The sequence below is a fragment of the Coptis chinensis genome, chromosome 6, assembly GCF_015680905.1.
Source record: "Coptis chinensis isolate HL-2020 chromosome 6, ASM1568090v1, whole genome shotgun sequence".
In the NCBI taxonomy this organism is placed as follows: domain Eukaryota; kingdom Viridiplantae; phylum Streptophyta; class Magnoliopsida; order Ranunculales; family Ranunculaceae; genus Coptis; species Coptis chinensis.
The window spans coordinates 15,682,973-15,703,878 of NC_141461.1; the positions used below are offsets into that span (position 1 = coordinate 15,682,973).

Genomic DNA, 20,906 nt, shown 5'->3' on the forward strand with positions numbered 1-20,906 from the left:
GCCTCAATGCTGGATGTAAAGGTTCATGATCTCCACTCTCCACAAACAGGAGCAAGTTGAAAGGTGCGAGTCAAAGTTTGATCTGCTTGGCACTTGGATGGGTACGCTTCCAGCACTCGACCTGGCATTCAACCAAATGGTGCAGCAACAGCGTGAGTAAAGAGGTTGCAAGCATTGTGAATAGAGTGTTGTCACTTGGTCCAAGTATTTTCCTTACTGCTGCAAGTAGGTAGCTTACCTGCACAACTTTTTCATCGCACCCAAAGGTGATGCTGCCTTATATAATGAGAATGCTCTATATTGTATCCTAATGTTTTTTATGAGATAGACCAGAATGCGTAAGGGACGCCTTCAGGCCTTCCTAGCTTGTCTTTGATACTACTTCAAATGGAACATAACAAAAGCATACACTGATACAAGTGATGTCAGAAGTTTTGGAACGTATAAACCAGAAACTTGACTTGAGTCTCTCTGCTTGAAGCAAAAAAGAACGTTGCGTTCAAGAGAGAACCGCCGGAAGGATGATGCGAGAGGATACATACAGTATGTCAAAATAAAAACTGTAAGTTATCGATCTGCCCATATAATCCAACTATAACATGTTTTGTCAATGCTACAAAATGATTACTTTTAAGGCATTGATGGATAAAAACAGAAATGACAGGAAATTAATATCGGTATCTGGCCACGGATGTCCAACACACATTTATGTATATAGCTGACGTCTTCCGATAGGCGAACTTCGGGTATCGATGTACAGGGTAGTAATGTATTTTCCATTTGTTAGGGTTTAACATTTTCTTTGGTATTTAACCATAGCAGTATGTAAGTTAACCGCCAAGAGAGAAACCAACGAGCTAGGCTAGACTGCTAGAGTCATCTTCCAAGCCTACACGTGGACTGATGGAAAGGCATTTGGTCGAGCTTCTTATAGAGGAGGAGAAACTGAAGGAAGAGTTGCTTAAGATGAAGATATATAGTGATCGTTTGGAAAAGGAAAATGCTGCGCTAACTGACCTGGTGGAAAAGATGGAGGAGCAGCTTGAAGAGCGGATTGATCAAATCACATGCACCAGCATCCTAAACCAATACTACCGCACACAAGCTGACAAGCTTTCCTAAATTACTACTACAGGTTTTTACATTTTCTTTTTAAGGATAATATGCCAAGTGAATTGATCGAGCTTGGGTACCCTTTTATTTTAGCTTATGATCATCAGTCTTAGGAAGTAGGATATATGTGTGATTTTCAGTTTGATATATTTGCATTGGTGTCTTTAAGAAAAATGCACCAACTCTAACAATTATAATATTTGATTGGTAAGCATATATACCCTAAAGCAATCTAATAGGAAAATATGTAATTCCCTTGACATTTAAACCTATACGTATATATCCCTCATAACCTTTAGGACTCGGAGATCCTAAACTCCTGTGTTGCTGGTAGACCATATTATTTCAGGACCGTGAGGTAGATAAATGAATTGGTGAATAAGTAACTTTTGCGAAATTTGGAATTTTTTAAGGTAAAGAGCACTCAATTATATCACAAAATGAGGTCTAAATATTTTGTGATAACTCTATTGATATAACCAAATGACAGATATCTATACACTTTTACAAAATTGTAAACTGGCAGATTTAAGCCTGTTTTGAATGTTGAGAGCTGAAAATCTATTGGTTGAGGATGTTGAGTAGTGAAACTCTTGTTTTGATGAAACGCCTAAAGATAGTCTCTAGGTCATCTTCCAGACCTTGGATGCTCATCCCTAATGTTTCTAATGGTTTCTGCACACTTTTTACATCGACCTCTTTGGATGATTTGTGACTGATGAGGTTTTTCAGTGCAGCATCAGCCTTAGCCAGCTCACTAGCATCATTATCTTTAGCATCACATACTTCGGGCCTTAGCTTCATTTTGGAGACCATAGACCAACTATTTCGTGTTGATTTAGCTTTTTTGCCCACTATGAAGGATAGCAATCTATTGAACTCAGCTTGAGTGATCATTTCCACTTCACTTAGGATGGTAGCCATCTCACTATCTTCGTTGATCAATGACGAGGCAGATATTTTCATCATTTCCTTCATGCCTTGAAGACACTTTTGGAGCACCATATTCCCCTTCTTCCTAGAGGTATGTATGTCCTGACTTCAATTGCAACATAACCATCTGCATCTCTTTACGAAGAGATGACTGAAGATCTTGCACATTTTGTTTCATTTGTGATAGAACATCCCTTGTGGTTCCACAAACATCCAACAACCTAAGAGATCCATCTAAGATTTGGTCCACCCATTTCTCATGACGTTCTAAACCGATGGATTGTTGGGTGAGTGGCAACTGAAGCAAGTCATCAACACATTCATACAGCTCTTTCAGACCAACCAAACTATGGCAAATTGTTGCTGAAGAAGCAGACATCAGGAATCTAATCTTACTAACTTTAGTGGGTTGTCAACTTGTCATGTGTTCAAGCTTGCCTTATTCTTGGCATTGTCTCTTTATTGTTTCAGTTATATGTTACAGAGATGCGAAAGCCTTGTGCAAAGTTGACCTCTATGATTACTCTTCCCTATATGTGGTATGTTAAAACAACCACATCAATGATGAACAGAATATGTATGTGCACGACTGGCTTGCTAGCTTGTTTTTGTACAGAGGTGCAGGCTGTCAATCCAATGTGCGTAGATTGAATTTAAAACAGGTTGAAAAACAGAATAAAAAATGTTCTGGGGGCTAAATAATTCTGGTAGAGGTGAAGTTGTTCAATTTGTGCAGATCTCAGTGTTAACAAACTAGGAACATTTGGTATCTGGGCAAAAATAGTTTTGACTTGAGTATGATTTGATGTGCTTAACTGCTTATATATTATGTGTCCTTGTTATGGCTTATCTTCCAATATGCACAAACCTAGAGGTTGTTTATGTCATCTCCTCGTAGTTATGTTTCCCTAAGCCAATTCATCAACATTATTATAGTAGTATTGAAGACAAGGGACGCTGTGCGTATTGATATTGATGATAGTTGATGAATACACTGATCTTTCTTCTTTTTACATTTTTTGTAGGTAAGATTTATTGTCGTGCTGGCGTGTCTTGAACCCGAGATCTGCTGTCAGCTCTCACAAACCTTACCAGCTTAGTTTGAAAATTAATAAATTAATGAGTGAGAGGATGCGATCTAGTTGGTTACAGGAGATGCAGCTATATATCTTTCTCTCACCAGATATTTTCAATAATTTCATTATAAAGAGGTAAACTTCTGTCTTAATATGTAGGGAACTTGAGACAAATTTGACCTCATTTTGCTGAATTTACATTGGATTTGTATTGTTGCCTTTTCTCTTTGCTGTTCCAGTTATTCATGCATGTACATTATACATGCAGTTCGTAATAAAGATTTGCAGGACATAAGCTGTTTATCTGCTCATATCATCTAATTCTCTGGATTACCACATAAGTGGAGAAGCCATTTGCCAATTCTAATTGATTAAATTGATGTGCATCCTCTGAAAAAAAAACAAGAGAGTAGAGGAAAGAAATTACAAAACAATAGTAGTGGCGATATTCGTATGAATTCACATTGGTCTATTCCAAAGTACTTGCACTCCATTCAATAACCAGACAAAAGACAAAATGGGGTTCAAAATGTGTATTATATTCGTATACAAGATGTGTATGTATATATATGTTTACAAAATTGCGTAGCCGGAACTAAGCCTATTTCGTAATTGTGAGATATAGTGACATACTATCGGTTGAGAATGTTGAGTAGTGAAACTCTGGTCTTAATTAACTGCCTAAACGTAGTCTCTAATTCATCTTCAAGGCCTACCTGTGAAGAGGCCATTAGGAATCTAATCTTACTATTTTTAATGGGCTGTCATTTGTTGATCGTTTCCACTTCAATTCTAGGCCATGTCAGCGATGTCTCTTTGTTGTTTCCGCTAGGTTACATGGATAGGGAGGCCTGATGCAAAGTTGACCTACGTGATAATATCTCTGTTAAATGTGGTACGTATATTTAGGCATTTAGAAACCATTTATATGACCAGATCAACACTCGTGTGCATGACTGGCTTGCTAGCTTGTTTTGTATTGAGAAAGAGCAGGCTGTCCGTCTAATGTCCAAAAAACGAAAAATCTGGTTATGTTGTTTGCTTGTTCAGATCTCAATGATAATAAACTAGGAACATATGGAATATGGACGTACAACTTTGGTTTTGAATTATATATATATTTATATTCTTGTTGTGTGGATGTGTGGATCATTTGCTATTGTTTATCTTCTACTATGCATACACCACGAGGTTCTTATGTAATCTGCCCACACCAAGACTCTTGATCCAGTTCAAGACCACATATAAGTTGTTGGATAGGACTAGCAGAGTTTTCAAGTGTAACTGAAAGTAATGAAGTTTTAGAGCATTGCTTCCTTCATGACTGTATTGTACATTCCAAGACAATGTACAAAATAATGAAAATCCAAACAATAATGAATATAATCAATCTAGGTTGTTGTAGAAAGCATTGCAAGACAATGGAGAAACAAATTGAAAGACAAGGTCTATACTAATTTGGACATATATAGAGATATTGAGTTTGTTTGAATATTTGTGTTCACATACAAAATTAAGTCTTCAATACACAGTACGGACATTTGCCATCTCACTAATATCTTTAACTTCTCCTTTGCATGCTAGGCTTCAAGCGCGCCTTACTTTTGGGGCCAAAGGCCAGCTGAATTGTTTAGATATTGCCTTCGAACTAGATATGAAGGAAAGAAGAGATTCAAACACGGTTAGAGTGATTGTAAAGCTAATATGATCAATTTTAACAGTAACCAGATGGATGTAAAGTTCATTAGTATAACTGCAGCGATTATGATCATAAGCTGAGGATTTTCTTTTCATCTAAAGATCATTGTTAAAATCAAAGAACCAGGGATGCCTAAAAATCTTAAATTGAACATCTTATATTTCTACAAGTGTTCTGTTCGTGAATATAATGCAAAACAGCCAACAATTAAAAGGAAAGAGGTACAGGTTTTTATTATGTTTCTTCATTTCTTAAAGGAAATAGGGATATTTTGTCAAGTTATAAGATGAAATGTTGAATATATCTTCAAAAACTGGATTTTAGTTGTGCTAGCTAGCTAGTTGGCCTAAGATTAGCTACATTGTGCCATAAGCTGATAAGCATATATTATCAACAAGATAGGACTATAGGAGGGGGATCAACTGTATAGCTGAACTTACTAATTTAAGTGGATAATAACTACCCCTTCACGAGTTTGCACTTTGTGTTATAAAAAGAACATATTCAATTGCAATAAAAAAAAAGGTTAACTAGTATTAACACCCCCTAAAGTGGGGGTAACCCTAAAAAAACACATGGAAGAATTGATCGAGTATACTAATTTGAGTAAACTATATTGATTATTTTGTATGTAACTGAGTGTATACATTTACAAATTTACATAAGCAATTAAGGTTGAGCCTATTCAACAATGGGATTGAAGATCTACTATTGGTTTAGGATGTTTAGAAGTGGAACTCTAGTTTTAATTATACTCCGAAACAAGCCTTCTAATCCATCTTCGAAATCTTGGATGCTCATCTCCAATTCTTGAAAATACTATGGGATTTCGGAATCTTGGATGCTCATCTCCAATTCTTGAAAATACTATGGGATTTCGGAATGTTGAGACATAGTGACATACTATCGGTTGAAAATGCTGAGTAGTGAAACTCTGCTCTTAATTAACTGCCTAAACGTAGTTTCTAATTCATCTTCAAGGCCTACCTGTGAAGGGGCCGTTAGGAATCTAATCTTAATAACTTTAATGGGTTGTCATGCCACATGTGTTTAAGGATTTAAGCTAATCGTCCCCACTTCAATTCTAGGCGATTTCAGCGATTTCAGCGATGTCTCTTCTTTGTTTCCACTATAGGTTACATAGATAGGCCGGAGGCCTGATGCAAATTAGGTTGACCACTTGACCTCCGTGATAATATCTCTGTTAAACGTGGTACGTATATTTAGGCATTTAGAAGCCATATATAAGACTAGATCGATACAACACTCGTGTGCATGACTGGCTTGCCGCTATGTTTTGTATTCAGATCTCAATGATAATAAACTAGGAACATATGGAATATGAACAATTTTGGTTTTGAATTATATATATTTTTATAGTCTTGTTGTGTGGATCAATTGCTATTGGTTATTTTTCTGCTATGCACACACCCTGAGGTTCTTATGTAATCTGCACACACCAAGACTCTTGATCACAAGTTCACAACCACATCTAATGTCATGGATAGGACTAGCAGATCGAGTTCCTAACTGTAACCGAAGGTAATGAAGCTTTCTAGCATTTGCTTTTTTCATGATGTACATACATACCGTACTGTATATTGCAAGACAATGTACAAAATAGTGAAAATCCAAACAATAATATAATGAATATAATCAATCTAGGTTGTTGTAGAAAACATTGCAAGACAATTGAGAAACAAATTGAAAGACAAGGTCTATACGAGGATATGTGAAGAAAAACTAAAAGATTGCTGAACACTTAAGAGTTTTATTAACTTCCACTTACTTTAAATAAACTTAACTATGCCAACTATATAGGCATCAGATACTAACGACTTCACTACAAACTAGGGCAACTAACCCATTTTATTGACCACTAATCTAGGCAACTAAGCCAACTAACTTAGACTTATTCTTCCTCGAAGACTTGTTAACTTTAACACTCTCCCTTAAACCGAAAGTTGCTAACTTCGTTTTTATGAAGTCCCTCGCTTTGTTGTCGGATCACGCAGCTCTTTCCCTCAAACTAACAAACACCAAGCGGTCGCCGAAGTTTCTCAAATGCTTCAAACTTGAGAGGTTTCAGAAGATGTCGACCACTTGATCTTCGCTTTTGCAGTGTAGAAGATCAATTATACCGCCCTTGACAAGGTCTCTTAAGAAATGATATCGCACATCAATGTGTTTGCTTCACCCATGATAAAACTGGATTTTTGGATAGCTTGATTGTTGAACTGTTGTCACAAAATATCGAAAGTGCTTGTTCCTTGATAAAAAACACTTCACCAAGCAAATTTCAGAACCAAATTGCTTGACAGCGCAAGCCGCCGCAGCAATATATTCTGCCTCGTGGTTGTGGGGTGACAATCGGTTGCTTTTTGATGACCAAGAGATGGCAGCCGATCCAAACATAAATGCATAACCCGAAGTACTCTTCCCGTCATCCGAGTCTCCTCGTGATAGTCACCGTCCGTGAAACCAACTAAATCTGAATGCTCCCCTTTCGTATAAAATTCCAAACTCAAGTGTACCTTTTAAGTATCGTAGTATCCTTTTTTTGCAGCATTAAGATGTATCGCCTTCGGGTGCTCCATGTAACAACTAATGAGACTAACACCATGCACAATATCCGGCCTTGTAGCGATCAAGTACATGAGACTTCCGACAATTTGCTTGTATATCAAACCATCAACTTTCTCCTCAGTAGGTTCTTTGGTGAGCTTTAACCCGACTTCAATTGGCGCCTCAGTATTGGATTATAGTCCTTCATCTTGAATCGCTCCAAGATTTCTTTGACATATTTCTTTTGGGATGTGAAGATACCGCTTCAGATTGTACTACTTCAATGCCGAGGAAGTAGTGCATTTTTCCTAGATCGGACATCTCAAATTCTGCCATCATTGATCGCTTGAAATCATTGATCATCATCTTGTCATTTCTGTGTAAATAAGATCATCCACATATAAACACACGATAAGTATCTTATCGCCGGACCATATTTCAGAAAAGAGTGTTGCTTCATACGGACACTTTGCAAACCCTTCCTTCAAGAAGCACGCCTCAATACGATCGTACCGGGCTCACGGGAGCCTGTTTTAATCCAGATAGAGCTTTTCTCAGCCGATACACCTTGTTCTCATTACCCTCTTTCATATAGCCGGTGGGCGAAAGCAATGTACACCGTCTCTTGCGGATCACCGTTTAGAAACGCTGATTTTATGTCGAGCTGAAAAACATGCCATGAGTTTTGTGCGCATATGGTGCTAGTATCATTCGATGGTATCATGACGAGCAACAGGAGCAAATACTTCTTCATAGTCGGCCTTATCTTTGACTATAACCCTTTGCCACTAGTCTAGCCTTATATTTCTCAACTTTCCCTTCGAATTCGGTTTTAGTTTTGTAGACCCATTTAACACCAATTTGTGTTTGCCCGCTTGGAAGATCTGTTAGCTCCCATTTATTATTCTTTTCAATAGCTTTAATCTCCTCGTTCATGGCCTCCTTCCATTTTGGTTCTTGTGAAGCAGTTTCAAAAGTGGCGGATCACAAATCAAGATACAAAAGCAAAATATATCAACTGGATCATCGATCGAACAACTCCCCGACCTCATAATCTTCAAGATACAATGGTTGTCTAGTATTTCTTGAGGTCTTGCAATGGATGGTTCGGACCTTGATCGTACCAAAGACGAAGGATTGTTTGAGGACATGAGTTGTAAAATTTGGACATGCTTTGTGGAAGGCTATTTTGAGGGTTGATTTGAGGGACTGTTTTGAGAGCTAGATGTACTTGATGGAAGGCTGCTTTGAGGACTGATTTGAGGGTTTAGTGGTGGCACCTCACTTCATTGAACTTGAATCAATATTGTCTAACATCATTGGAATAGATGATCCACGATCATTGTCATTCCAAACCCATGCATTTGCTTCATCAAAGTGTACATCACGACTAATAATGATCTTCTTAGTTATAGGATTATATAATTTGTAAGCTTTTGAATAATCACTATAACCAAGAAAAATACACTTCTCACCTTTGTCGTCAAGCTTTTTCCTTCTTTCATCGGGAATGTGAGCATATCGCGATGCATCCATAAATTCTCAAGTGCTTTCGACATTGGGTTTCTCTGCCGCTCCAAGCCTCCTCGGTGTCATATTCATGACAGCCTATGTGTAGGGCACCGATTAAGGATATAGATGCTCCACAAAACTGTTTCGGGCCAAAAACTTTTGGGAATATTCTTTGTTTTCAGCATGCTACGCATTACCATATCCATGATTGTGCGATTCTTCCTCTCTCTGCTACACGTTTTCTTGGGGGTGTAGGATGTTGTCAATTGCTTCTTGATTCCATAATTCTCACAAAACAAGGTGAATTCCTTGGAATTGTATTCTCCACCTCGATCTGATCGGATAACCTTTATAGGATTTCCCACTTCTTTTTCAACGAGAGCCTTGAAACTTTTGAATACCGAAAAAACTTGAGATTTCTCTTGCAAAAAAATACACCCATGTTTTTGCGGCTGTAATCATCTATAAATGTTACAAAGTACCTTTTATTTCCATTAGATTTCGGATCGATTGGGCCCACATAAATCGGTATGAATCAGCTGTAGCGCTGCTTAGCTCTCCATGCTACTCCTTTTGGAAGCGGAACACGGTGTTGCTTTACTTACAACACAATCTTCACACACATGAGGATGGTGATTTATTTATGGAAGTCCTGAGACCATACCCTTTGTTCGAAGAAGCTTCAGACCTTTGAAGTTGAGGTGTCCATAGCGGAGATGCCAGATCCAAGATGCGTCATTCACTATACTTGAGAAACAGGGAAGAACTTTCGATTTGATATACAAGGGAAACATTCTGTTTGAAGTCATGTTTACCTGGACAAGCAAACCTTTTGTCGGATCTTCGATTCGACATACGCCATTTTTGATGATGATCTCATAACCTTTCTCCTGAAGTTGACCCACACTAAGCAAGTTACTCTTCAAGCCAGGAACATAAAAGACATTGGAAATAACCTGTTGAGAATTATCTTGTGTTTCGAGCTTGATATCACCCTTCCCCATTACAGAAATTTTAGAATCATCTCCGAATTTAACTGATTTTCGAAAAGAATCATCTAACTGTGAAAAAACAGACTTGTCTCCACACATATGATTACTGGCACCCGTGTCCAAGTACCACATATTTTGCTGTGTTTTTTCGTCGGTATTACAAACCAAAAGAAGAGATATTTCTTCTTCATTCTCCGCAAAATTCAACTCTTCATTTACTTCTGGATAAGGATTTGTTCGGCAGTCCGAACGGTAATGCCCAAACTTGTGACATCCAAAGCATTGGATGTTGGATTTATCCCATGGCCTTGGATCTTGATTACCTCTTTGGTTGTTAAACCGTCCTCTACCTCTTCCCCGAAAGTTACCTCATCCTCGTCCTCGACCAACTTCTCTTGGTTGATCGTTGATTGAGACTTGCAATGCTTGATCCATTGCAACATGTTGTTGGATTCTTTGTTCGTGAACCAACAACGAACTCATCAATTCATCGATTGAGAGTGCATCAAGGTCTTTCGATTCTTCAATCGAACAAACCACATAATCGAACTTCGATATCATTGATCGAAGAACCTTCTCAATAATGGTAATATCATTCATCTTCTCACCATGGATTCGCATCTTGTTTGCAATCGTCATAGTTCTCGAAAAATAATCATAGACAGACTCTACTTCTTGCATTCTTAGAGTTTTGAATTCTCCGCGAAGCGCTTGAAGTTGTGCACGCTTCACCTTTGCGGTTCCATGATACTTTCTTTTCATTGCATCCCAAATGTCTTTGGATGTATCCTTGCATAGGATCGTCTCCAAAATTGCTCGATCAATCGCCTGGAAAAAATAGTTCTTTGTCTTCAAGTCCTTCAACCTCCTTTCCTCTAGCTTAGTTTTCTGAGCGTTCGTTAGTACTGTTGCAATCGTTGGTTCTTCAATCCCTGTTTCAATAAGACTCCAAAACTCCTTGGATCTTAGGAAATTTTCCATGAGCATACTCCAATGGTCATAGTGACCATCGAAACGAGGAATTGATGGTTGCATAAATTTTGACTCTGCCATTGGAAGGAATAACAATGCTCCGATACCAAATGTGAAGAAAAACTAAAAGATTGCTGAACACTTAAGAGTTTTATTAACTTCCACTTACTTTAAATAAACTTAACTATGCCAACTATATAGGCATCAGATACTAACGACTTCACTACAAACTAGGGCAACTAACCCATTTTATTGACCACTAATCTAGGCAACTAAGCCAACTAACTTAGACTTATTCTTATAAAGACTTGTTAACTTTAATAGGATATGCAAGTGGATATCCAAATATTCGAATCCAATTCAAATTCATATTTGAAAATCAGACATTATTTGAAAATTTTAAATATCGAATACTGCTATATCCGCATTCCATAATATCGGATCGGATTTAAAAAACTAATAATTCAATATATCTATATTATCTATCTCTATATTAAAGCGAATTACATATGAGAAATTCAATATCCGAAGCCTCATATTATATTTATATACTAAAACTACCAAAGGGACACTAGGAAATCTGATCTTGTTAACTAAAATCTGTCCATGTGATCAAGCTGTCTTAATTGTCTCTATGTTGTCTCAGTTACTGATTACAAGGATATATACATACAGAGAAGCCTTATGCAAAGTTGACCATCATGATAAAGTATTCAATGTCCATGGCGTGTGTAACCACCAGATCAATGGTCCCTCGCTTCATAATTTGCCTTGTGCCATGTTTTTTTTACAGTCAGGAAAATGCAAACTAGATCAGTTTTTATAAGGATTACAAAAATAAACTCATAGATTAAATTGTACGTGTGCCTACTCCTTCAATCTTGGTTTACCGCATGCTGTGAAATGTTTGGATGTCAAAAATCTTATTGACAGAAAAAATAAAAAATGGAATGATCAGTGGTGTATTTTAGTATTTTACAACCATATTAAAATGATCAAATATAACGTCTACGCGCACCACCGACTTGCTTAACTTGTACTGGCAGAGACAGATGGAAGAGTATCAGTTAATGTGCGTCTAAGATCTTAGTCAAATTATACCAAACGGTTCCATTAAAGACAAGTTTGTTTGGTCTAGAATCGGAATCCATCGCAAAAAGGCAAGCCTTCACGCTAGATACAAGCTTTACTCCATTACCAACACACCAGTTCAGTTTAGAAAAGACATGATCGATGATCAGAATGAATAATTAATAATTATAGTCAATGAAACCGACCTTGTTTTTGAAGACATATATAGAATCCTCCATGATTCATTCATGGTGCAAAGATTCATGGTTTGAACTTCTTCCCATCCAATGCATTTATAATTCAGACTTGACGCTTCCCATGGATATATTACCCAAAAAGAAGATGCAAACATTCATCAGTTACCTCTAAGTGTTCTATCTCAGTTACTTTTTTCTTAAGACTCGATCTTGCTTTTTGTGGCCTTGGGTACTAAAATAAGATTCGGTGTTATCTGCACGTCATCAATCTATTAAACGTGCTCGATCCAAAATTTTAAAACCCAACCAATCCTAATAAATAATAACATATAGTTATATTGAAGCAAAACATGGAAAACCCATTAATAAATCACAACCCTTACATGATTTGGAAACCATTTGCAGAAATATCTTCTAAACATAGGGAAACCAAAACCATTTTCAGAAAAAACTTCTAAACATGGGAAACCAAAACAACAAGGGAAACTAGGAATGAACAACAACTAAGTAAAACAGCCAAAACAAAGAAACATAGAATGAAGTTCTTACAAGCACATGTATAGTCTTCTAACATATGTCTTTTTTCTTCATCTCCTCAACTATTCTCCCCGGTTCAGTTTCTTCTTCTTCTTCAATCTTTCAGCCCTACCAGAACCATTCGATAACATTATCACTAACATCACGACACCCATTCCAACACCAAATGCTAGCTTCACATTTGTAATCTCAATGTAATTAACACTCACAACTTTTACTATTACTTTTGATACGGTATTTGAGGAACTAGCAGGATTCTCTCTCTACTGAACAAGTTTCAAACTCTTCTTGAACATATCAATGACAGTTTCTGCATTTGATGCCACGTTGTCTTCAGTAAAAACATTTGATGCCCATATACAATTTTTTTTTTTTAATTTTTTTTGTCAGAAAGACTAAATAATAAAGATTAACAAAATTATACATTTATTTCAATTCACAAAACTAGAGTACGTTGACTACTAAGAATTTAATATAGACTGATGTAGTTAACTACTTAACTACTTAAGCACTTAAACTATTAATTGATATTACTATGTATATATATATACCGGTCAGTTTGTTTAATTCTATTCACCCATAACAAACTCGCATGCTCTTCTTCTTTTCTTTCACTTTCAATTTTTAAACAAACGGTCAAACCTTAACAAAAAAAAAAAACATAAAACAAAAAACACAAATTTAGAAAGGACTTGCGGAGCAGCTTGTTACATGCTTGTCCTAACTATTTGTAAAACTCATTATCATTATCAATAAAATTTCCACTTAAAAATAAAAAACAAAATAAAACAAGGTAATTTTTTATTTTCAATGTTAATATTTTGTAAGTCTATGTTGTATAATATAATATTATACAATATAGGCTTATAAAAGATTAACATTGAAAATATTTCAATATTTTCAATGTTAATATTTTATAAGTCTATATTGTCCACAAATCTACAACAATTCAACAAATTGTTAACTTCCTCTAATGTTATAAGTCTATATAACATAATATAGACTTATAATGTTATATATAATGTTATATATACCATTATACAATATAGACTTATAAAAGATTAACATTGAAAATATTAATATTGAAAATTAAAAATTACCTTGTTTTGTTTTGTTTTGTTTTTTATTTTTCAGTGGAAATTTTATTGATAATGATAATGAGTTTTACAAATAATTAGGACAAGCGTGTAACAAGCTGCGCCGCAAGTCCTTTATGAATTTGTGATTTTTGTTTTTTGTTTTTTTTTGGTTGAGGTCTGACCGTTTGTTTAAAAATTGAACTTAAAATTTGTTTATTAGAATAAATGATTTTTAATGGTTTTGAACTTAAAATAAATGATAAATGATAATTTTGCAAGGCAAAAATAGAGTAAAAAAAAAGTTGGTTTATTAGAATGTTTTTTATTAGTATTTTTTTCATACTATTTTTTTTTTGTTGAAAATATTCTTACATAGTTGTGAAAAAAATTGGGGGTGCGAGTCCTTATAGTTTGAAGATTTTTCCAGTCAATTAGTTATGTGGTAGTGGAGTTTTTCTAATCTCAGGGGGTGCGACCCCCCCACACCACACCCAATATATTTATCTTATGTTTTTATAGTCTTGTTGTGTGGATGTGGATCATTTGCTATTGTTTATCTTCTGCTATGCATACACCATGATGTTCTTTTGTAATCTGCACACACCAAGACTCTTGATCACCAGTTCACAGCCACATGTAAGGTGTTGGATAGGACTGGCATAGTACCCAACTGTAACTGAAAGTAATGAAGCTTTGGAGCATTGCTTCCTTCATGACTGTATTGTACATTGCAAGACAATGTACAAAATAATGAAAATCCAAATAATAATGAACATAATCAATCTATGCTGTTGTAGAAACCATTGCTAGACAATCGAGAAACAAATTGAAAGAGGAGGTCTATACTAATTTGGACATATATAGAGATGTTGAGTTTGTTTGAATATTTGTGTTCACATACAAAATTAAATAGTCAAGCTGAGACTGCTAATGAATGTTGGGAGCTATTGGTTGAGGATGTTGAGAAGTCAAACTCTGGTCTTAATTAAACTTCTAAGCATGATGTCTAATCCATTATCCATCTTCAAAACCATGGATGCTCATCGCAAGTGCTTCAATTGGTTTTTGCACACGCCTTTATATATGACTTCTGGCTAATAAGAGTCTTCAATACACTATTGAGTACTGACATTTGCCATCTCACTAATATATTTAACTTCTCCTTTGCATGCTAGGCTTCAAGCGCGCCTTACTTTTGGGGCCAAAGGCCAGCTGAATTGTTTACATATTGCCTTCGAACTAGATATGAAGGAAAGAAGAAATTCAAACACGGTTAGAGTGATTGGAAGGCAGATATGATCAATTTTAACAGTAACCAGATGGATGTAAAGTTCATTAGTATAACTGCAGCAGTTATGATCATAGGCTGAGAATTTTCTTTTCACCTAAAGATCATTGTTTAAATCAAAGAACCAGAGATGCCTAAAAATCTTAAATTGAACATCTTATATTTCTGTAAGTGTTCTGTTCTTGAATGCAAAACAGTTAACAATTAAAAGGAAAGAGGTACAGGTTTTTATGATGTTTCTCCATTTCTTAGGGGAAACAGAGATATTTTGTCATATTATAAGACAAAAGGTTGAATATACCTTCAAAACTGGATTTGAGTTGAGCTAGCTAGTTGGTCTAAGATTAGCTACATTGCGTCATAAGCTGATAAGCATATATGGTCAATAAGATAGGAGGGATCAACTGTATATATAGCTGAACATATTAATTTTAAGTCGATAATTCACGAGTGTGCACTTTGTGTTAAAAAGAACTTATTCAATTGCAATCAAGAAAACACATGGAAGAATTGAGTCTACTAATTTGAGTAATCTATATTGATTTTGTATGTAACTGATCGAGTGTCTACATTTACAAAATTGCATAGGCAATTAAGGTTGAGCCTATTCAACAATGGGATTGAAGATCTACTATTGGTTTAGGATGTTTAAAAGTGCAACTCTAGTTTTGATTATACTCCGAAACAAGCCTTCTAATCCATCTTCCAAATCTTGGATGCTCATCTCCAATTCTTGCAATGATTTCTGCACATTTTCTATGTTGACGCTTTTGCATGACTTCTGACTGCGGAGGGTCTTCAATACAGCATCCACAGTCACCACTTGACCAATATTTTCCCGTTTTTCCTTGCATGATGTGCTTCTGACGAGCTTCAACTTGAAGACTAAAGAGTGGTTGTTGCCTTGCTTTGATCTCGAAGAAGCACCAGATAAGTAGGGAAGTAGAGATTTAAGCACAGCTAGAGTGATTGTTTCCACTTCTCTTAGTATGGTAACCATGTTATTGTCTTTGGGAAAGGACGCAAACTTACAATCCATTTTCTTCATATCTTGGACGCATTTTTGGATCACTTTACTTCCCTTTTTCCTAGACATTATGTATGCACAAACTTCATTTGTAAGTTCTGATTCTGTAACTTTTCTTCGCACGGATGATTGAAGATCTTGCAAACTTTGTTTTGACTCTGACAAAGTATCTCTAGTGGTTCCACAAATATCCAACAGCTCGAGAGATCCATCACAGACTCGGTCTACCCATTGTTCATGTCGTTCAAAGGATAGGGATTGTTGCGCAAGTGGTAGATGAAGTAAACTATCCACACATTCATATAGGTCCTGGAGACTAGCCAAATTGTGGCATATTGATGATGATGATGAAGCGGCTATTTCTGCTGCCCTTAAACCACACAATTGTTTTTCAACTTGAAGAGCCAGGGGATGAGGATCAGATGGCAAACTGATGGAGCGAGCATGGTGAGAAAGCTTTTGAGTTGCGTGACAAGAAGACATTTTACTCTTTGTAAAAGAAGTTTTAGCAATGCAAATGTACAATTATGTTGAAGATGGAAGCCTCATATTCCATTTATATACTAAAGCTACCAAAGGGACAATAGGAATCTGATATTGTTAAATAAAATTTGTTCATGTGATCAAGCTGTCTTAATTGTCTGATTTTGTCTCTATGTTGTCTCAGTTACTGGTTACAAGGATATATACATACAGAGACCAAATGCAAAGTTGACCTTTATGGTAAAGTATTCCATGTCCGCGGCGTATGTAACAACCAGATCAATGGTCCATCGCTTCATAATTTGCCTTGTGCCATGTAGAATACAGTCAGGACAACCCGAACTGAGATTTTTATTGGGATTACTAATATAAATTCATAGATTAAATCTTGTAACAGTCTAACAGAAGGCAAGGTTGTACGTGTGTCGTTGCCTACTGTTTCCAATATATCTTGGTTTATATCATGCGGTGAAGAGTTTGGATGTCGCAAATCGTACAGACAAAAACAAAAATTAAATTGATGAGTGATGTATTTAATAGCCATATCAAAATGATCAAATATAACATCTACGCGCGCACGACTGACTTGCTTAACTTGAACTGAGACAGATGGAACAGTATCAGTTAATGTGCGTCTAAGATCTTAGACAAATTATACAAAACAGTTCTATTAAAGACAAGTTTGTTTGGTCTAGAATCGGAATCCATCACACACAAAAAAAGAGCCAAACCTTCGCACGCAGTAAAGGCACACAATAAAAGGAGGTATTCCAAGAGAAATATCCCCAACCCAATGAAATAAATATAATATTTACCCGAGCTTAAAAACAGTCTCCTACCATTTCCATATAACTTCTGCGCAATTTATTGGTCGAAGCATAAAACTCCAGGAGCACCTGAGCAGGCGAGCAAACCAGTATGTAGTTCTTTATCCTAAAATCATAGACATCTTGTTGGGGTTAATACCGATATCAATCGATCCCACTACGTAGATAATTTGTAATATGAACTCAACTACTTCTCCAGACAAATTCTAAATATTCACTACAACCAACCTAACATACCCAACTCTCTAAACAACTATTAACAACAGATAATGATATAAATAAGTAAAAGCATTTCCATATAACTTCTGCGCAATTTATTGGTCGAAGCATAAAACTCCAAGAGCACCTGAGCAGGCGAGCAAACCAGTATGTAGTTCTTTATCCTAAAATCATAGACATTACCGATATCAATCGATCCCCACTACATAAATAATTTGTAATATGAACTCAACTACTTCTCCAAACAAATTCTAAATATTCACTACAACCAACCTAACAAGCCCAACTCTCTAAACAACTATTAACAACAGATAATGATGTAAATAAGTAAAAACATACCACAATACAAAGATATACTGTGGTTTGGCCAATGGTGCATACTTCCATAAGAGCTATTTCTTTTATAAAATGGGAAGGAAGATTACAATCACTCCTTTCAGTCTCTCACCTTACTAGATCACTTATATTTCTTTACAAACTTTTCTCTCTGCAAAAGTTATTTCTCAATTTTAATAGCTCTCAAAATTGGGTTTCTTTTCTCTGTGTTAGGTTTTCCAAAACCTTGTTTTTGTTTATATAGTAACCCGTAATCTCGCGGTTATTGTAGCAAAATAGAAACTACGAATTTATACATGAGCGCGGGCGCGCCCTTGTCAAGGCATAATTGAGCGCGCGCGCGACCTATGATTTTTCCTCGAACCAAAAATCCAGTAACATGAGGGCAGGCATGCTCTGTGCTTAGGTCAATCTGAGCGTGTGCGCGCTCAGACTTCTCCACGCAAACATCAACCGATTTTTCTCCTCTTCCTCATGTGAGGGATAACTCCAACAATCTCTTCCTCCCGAACAGTGATGGGAGATACCTCCATGCAATTTCCAAATCAACAGGAAGAGTGTGCTACCATTCCGACAGTAGTACAACAAACATCAAACTTACCTTTCGGTAAGACTTTGGTCATCATATCCGACCCGTTCTTGTCGACATGGATCTTCTCAATACACAAGTGCTTGTCTTCAAGTACTTCTCTAATCCAATGATAACACATATGTATGTGCTTGGATTTAGAATGAAAACTCATATTCTTGCTCAAATGGATGGTGCTCTGACTGTCACATGGAACTACAAACTGCTTCTGCTTTAGCCCTAGTTCATCGAATAACCTCTTCATCCATAGCATCTCTTGCAACACTTAGTGGCTGCAATATACTCGGCTTCTATAGTGGAGAGGGAAACACACTTTTGCAACTTAGATTGCCAAAAAACTACTCCCCCTACAAAATTAACCAGATAATCGGAGGTGGACTTTATCGAGTCAACATCACCTGCCATGTCTTCATCAGTGTTATCTTCAAGTAAGGGCTTACTTCCACCAAAACACAAACACGATTTAGAAGTGCCCTTGAGATATCTCAATATCCACTTAACACCTTCCTAATGCTCTTTACTCGGATTTGACAGAAATTGGCTTACAACACCAACGACGAAAGTAATATCCGGTCTTGTACACACTATTGCATACATCAAGCTACCCTATTGCGGATGCATAAGGAATATTTTCCATCTGACTATGCTTATGCTCACCCTTTGGACACATCTCTTTGGTCATGTGGAATTGGCCACCAAGCGGACAACTGACTGGCTTCACTTGATCCATGTTGAATATCTTCAACACCTTCTCAATGTAGCTTTCTTGAGAAAGCCACAACTTCCCACTCTTTCTATCATGAGTGATCCGCATCCTAAGTATTTCCTTTGCTTGACCCAAATCCTTCATCTCAAAGGACTTACTCAAGTCTTTCTTTAACTTGGATATCTTGTTGATGTTTGGGCCAACTATCAACATATCATCTATATACAACAAGAGCACTATGAAATCCCTATCTGGAAATTTCTGAACAAACACACAATGATCGGAAGCAGACTTCTTGTATCCTTGCTTCGCCATAAAGGAATCAAACTTTATGTACCACTGTCTCGGTGCCTGCTTCAACCCATACAAGCTCTTTATCAGCTTGCATACTAGGTGCTCCTTGCCTTTGACCTCAAACCTCTCTGGCTGGTCCATGTAGACATCTTCTTCAAGGTCTCTATGAAGAAAAGCTGTCTTAACATCTAGTTGCTAAACCTCTAGGTTCATACTTGCGGTCATACCTAATACCACCCAGATAGAAGTCATCTTGACTACAGGAGAGAAAATCTCATCAAAGTCAATACCTTTCCTTTGACCAAATCCCTTCACAACAAGACGAGCTTTGTGCCTTGGGTGTGGATTATTCTCCTCATGTTTGACTTTGTAGATCCACTTATTCTTGAGAATTTTTCTTCTTTCCAGTTTTTCAACTAACTCATAAGTGTGACTCTTATGTAAAGAATTTATCTCATCATGCATGTCCTTTAATTACTTCTCTTTGTCTATACCTTCAAGAGCCTCTTGATAGTACATAGGTTCTCCATCATTAGATAGTAAAACATACGTATGTGGTGGATACCTGGTTGAAGCTTGTCTATCTCTGTCTGACCTCTTTGCCCCATCTGCTGGTGCCTCAGGAGGATGCACTTTTGCTTGCTCTGGTGGTGGTTCATGCACTTCATCTGCATCTTCTATATCAATAGATTCTATCCCATCATGAGCAATAGGATTCTCATTATGAACTTCATGCCCATGGTTCTCTGTATTCTCAATGCCTTCTGCACGTTCCCCAGTAGGAACTTCTGGTTTTGAATGAACAAAATCATTAGTGAAAGCTTGTAGCTTCTCACTCTCCACAAAATCTGCTATAGTTTGGTCTTCCAAGAACATAACATCTCGACTTCGGATTACCTTTTTGTTAATCGGATCATATAGTTTGTAGCCAAACTTCTCATCCCTATAACCCAGAAAAATGCACTGCTTGGCTCTGTCATCAAGTTTGGATCTCTCATTTTCGAATATGCATAAATGTCCTGCACCAAAATACCCTCAAGTATCCATAATCAACATATCTACCTGACTGTGCTCTCTTTGGATAATCACTATTCAGAGGCTTCGACGGCGATAGGTTGATCAGATGTACGGCTATGCGCATTGCTTCTACCTAGTAACTTCTAGGTAACTTAGAGTGAGACAACATGCATCTCATCCTCTCTACAATGGTATGATTCATCCTCTCGACTATACCATTTTGCTGCAGAGTTTTGGGAACAGTCTGCTCATGACGAATCCCATGACTCTGGCAATACTCTTCAAATGGCCCAATGTACTCACCCCCATTATTTGAGCGAATACACTTCAAAAGCTTCCCTATTTCTCTTTCCACCATGCTATGGAATTTCTCA

General features: G+C 36.8%; 1 protein-coding gene, 1 long non-coding RNA gene and 1 pseudogene across 2 annotated transcripts; 1 reads left to right on the plus strand and 2 right to left on the minus strand.

Moving 5' to 3' along the window:
- The first annotated feature begins 836 nt into the window (after positions 1-836).
- On the plus strand, positions 837-3,431 carry LOC147491725 (uncharacterized). Its single transcript, XR_015198992.1, has 2 exons — positions 837-1,135; positions 3,072-3,431. It is a non-coding gene; the product is annotated as an uncharacterized LOC147491725 (long non-coding RNA).
- On the minus strand, positions 1,578-2,547 carry LOC147491726 (uncharacterized; annotated as a pseudogene).
- A 12,183-nt stretch (positions 3,432-15,614) lies between the features above and the next one.
- Positions 15,615-16,544, minus strand: LOC147491727 (uncharacterized). The gene has a single exon (XM_086567312.1). The coding sequence runs from the start codon at positions 16,542-16,544 to the stop codon at positions 15,666-15,668; it is 879 nt and encodes a 292-aa protein (XP_086423438.1). The 3' UTR covers positions 15,615-15,665.
- Positions 16,545-20,906: the final 4,362 nt, after the last annotated feature.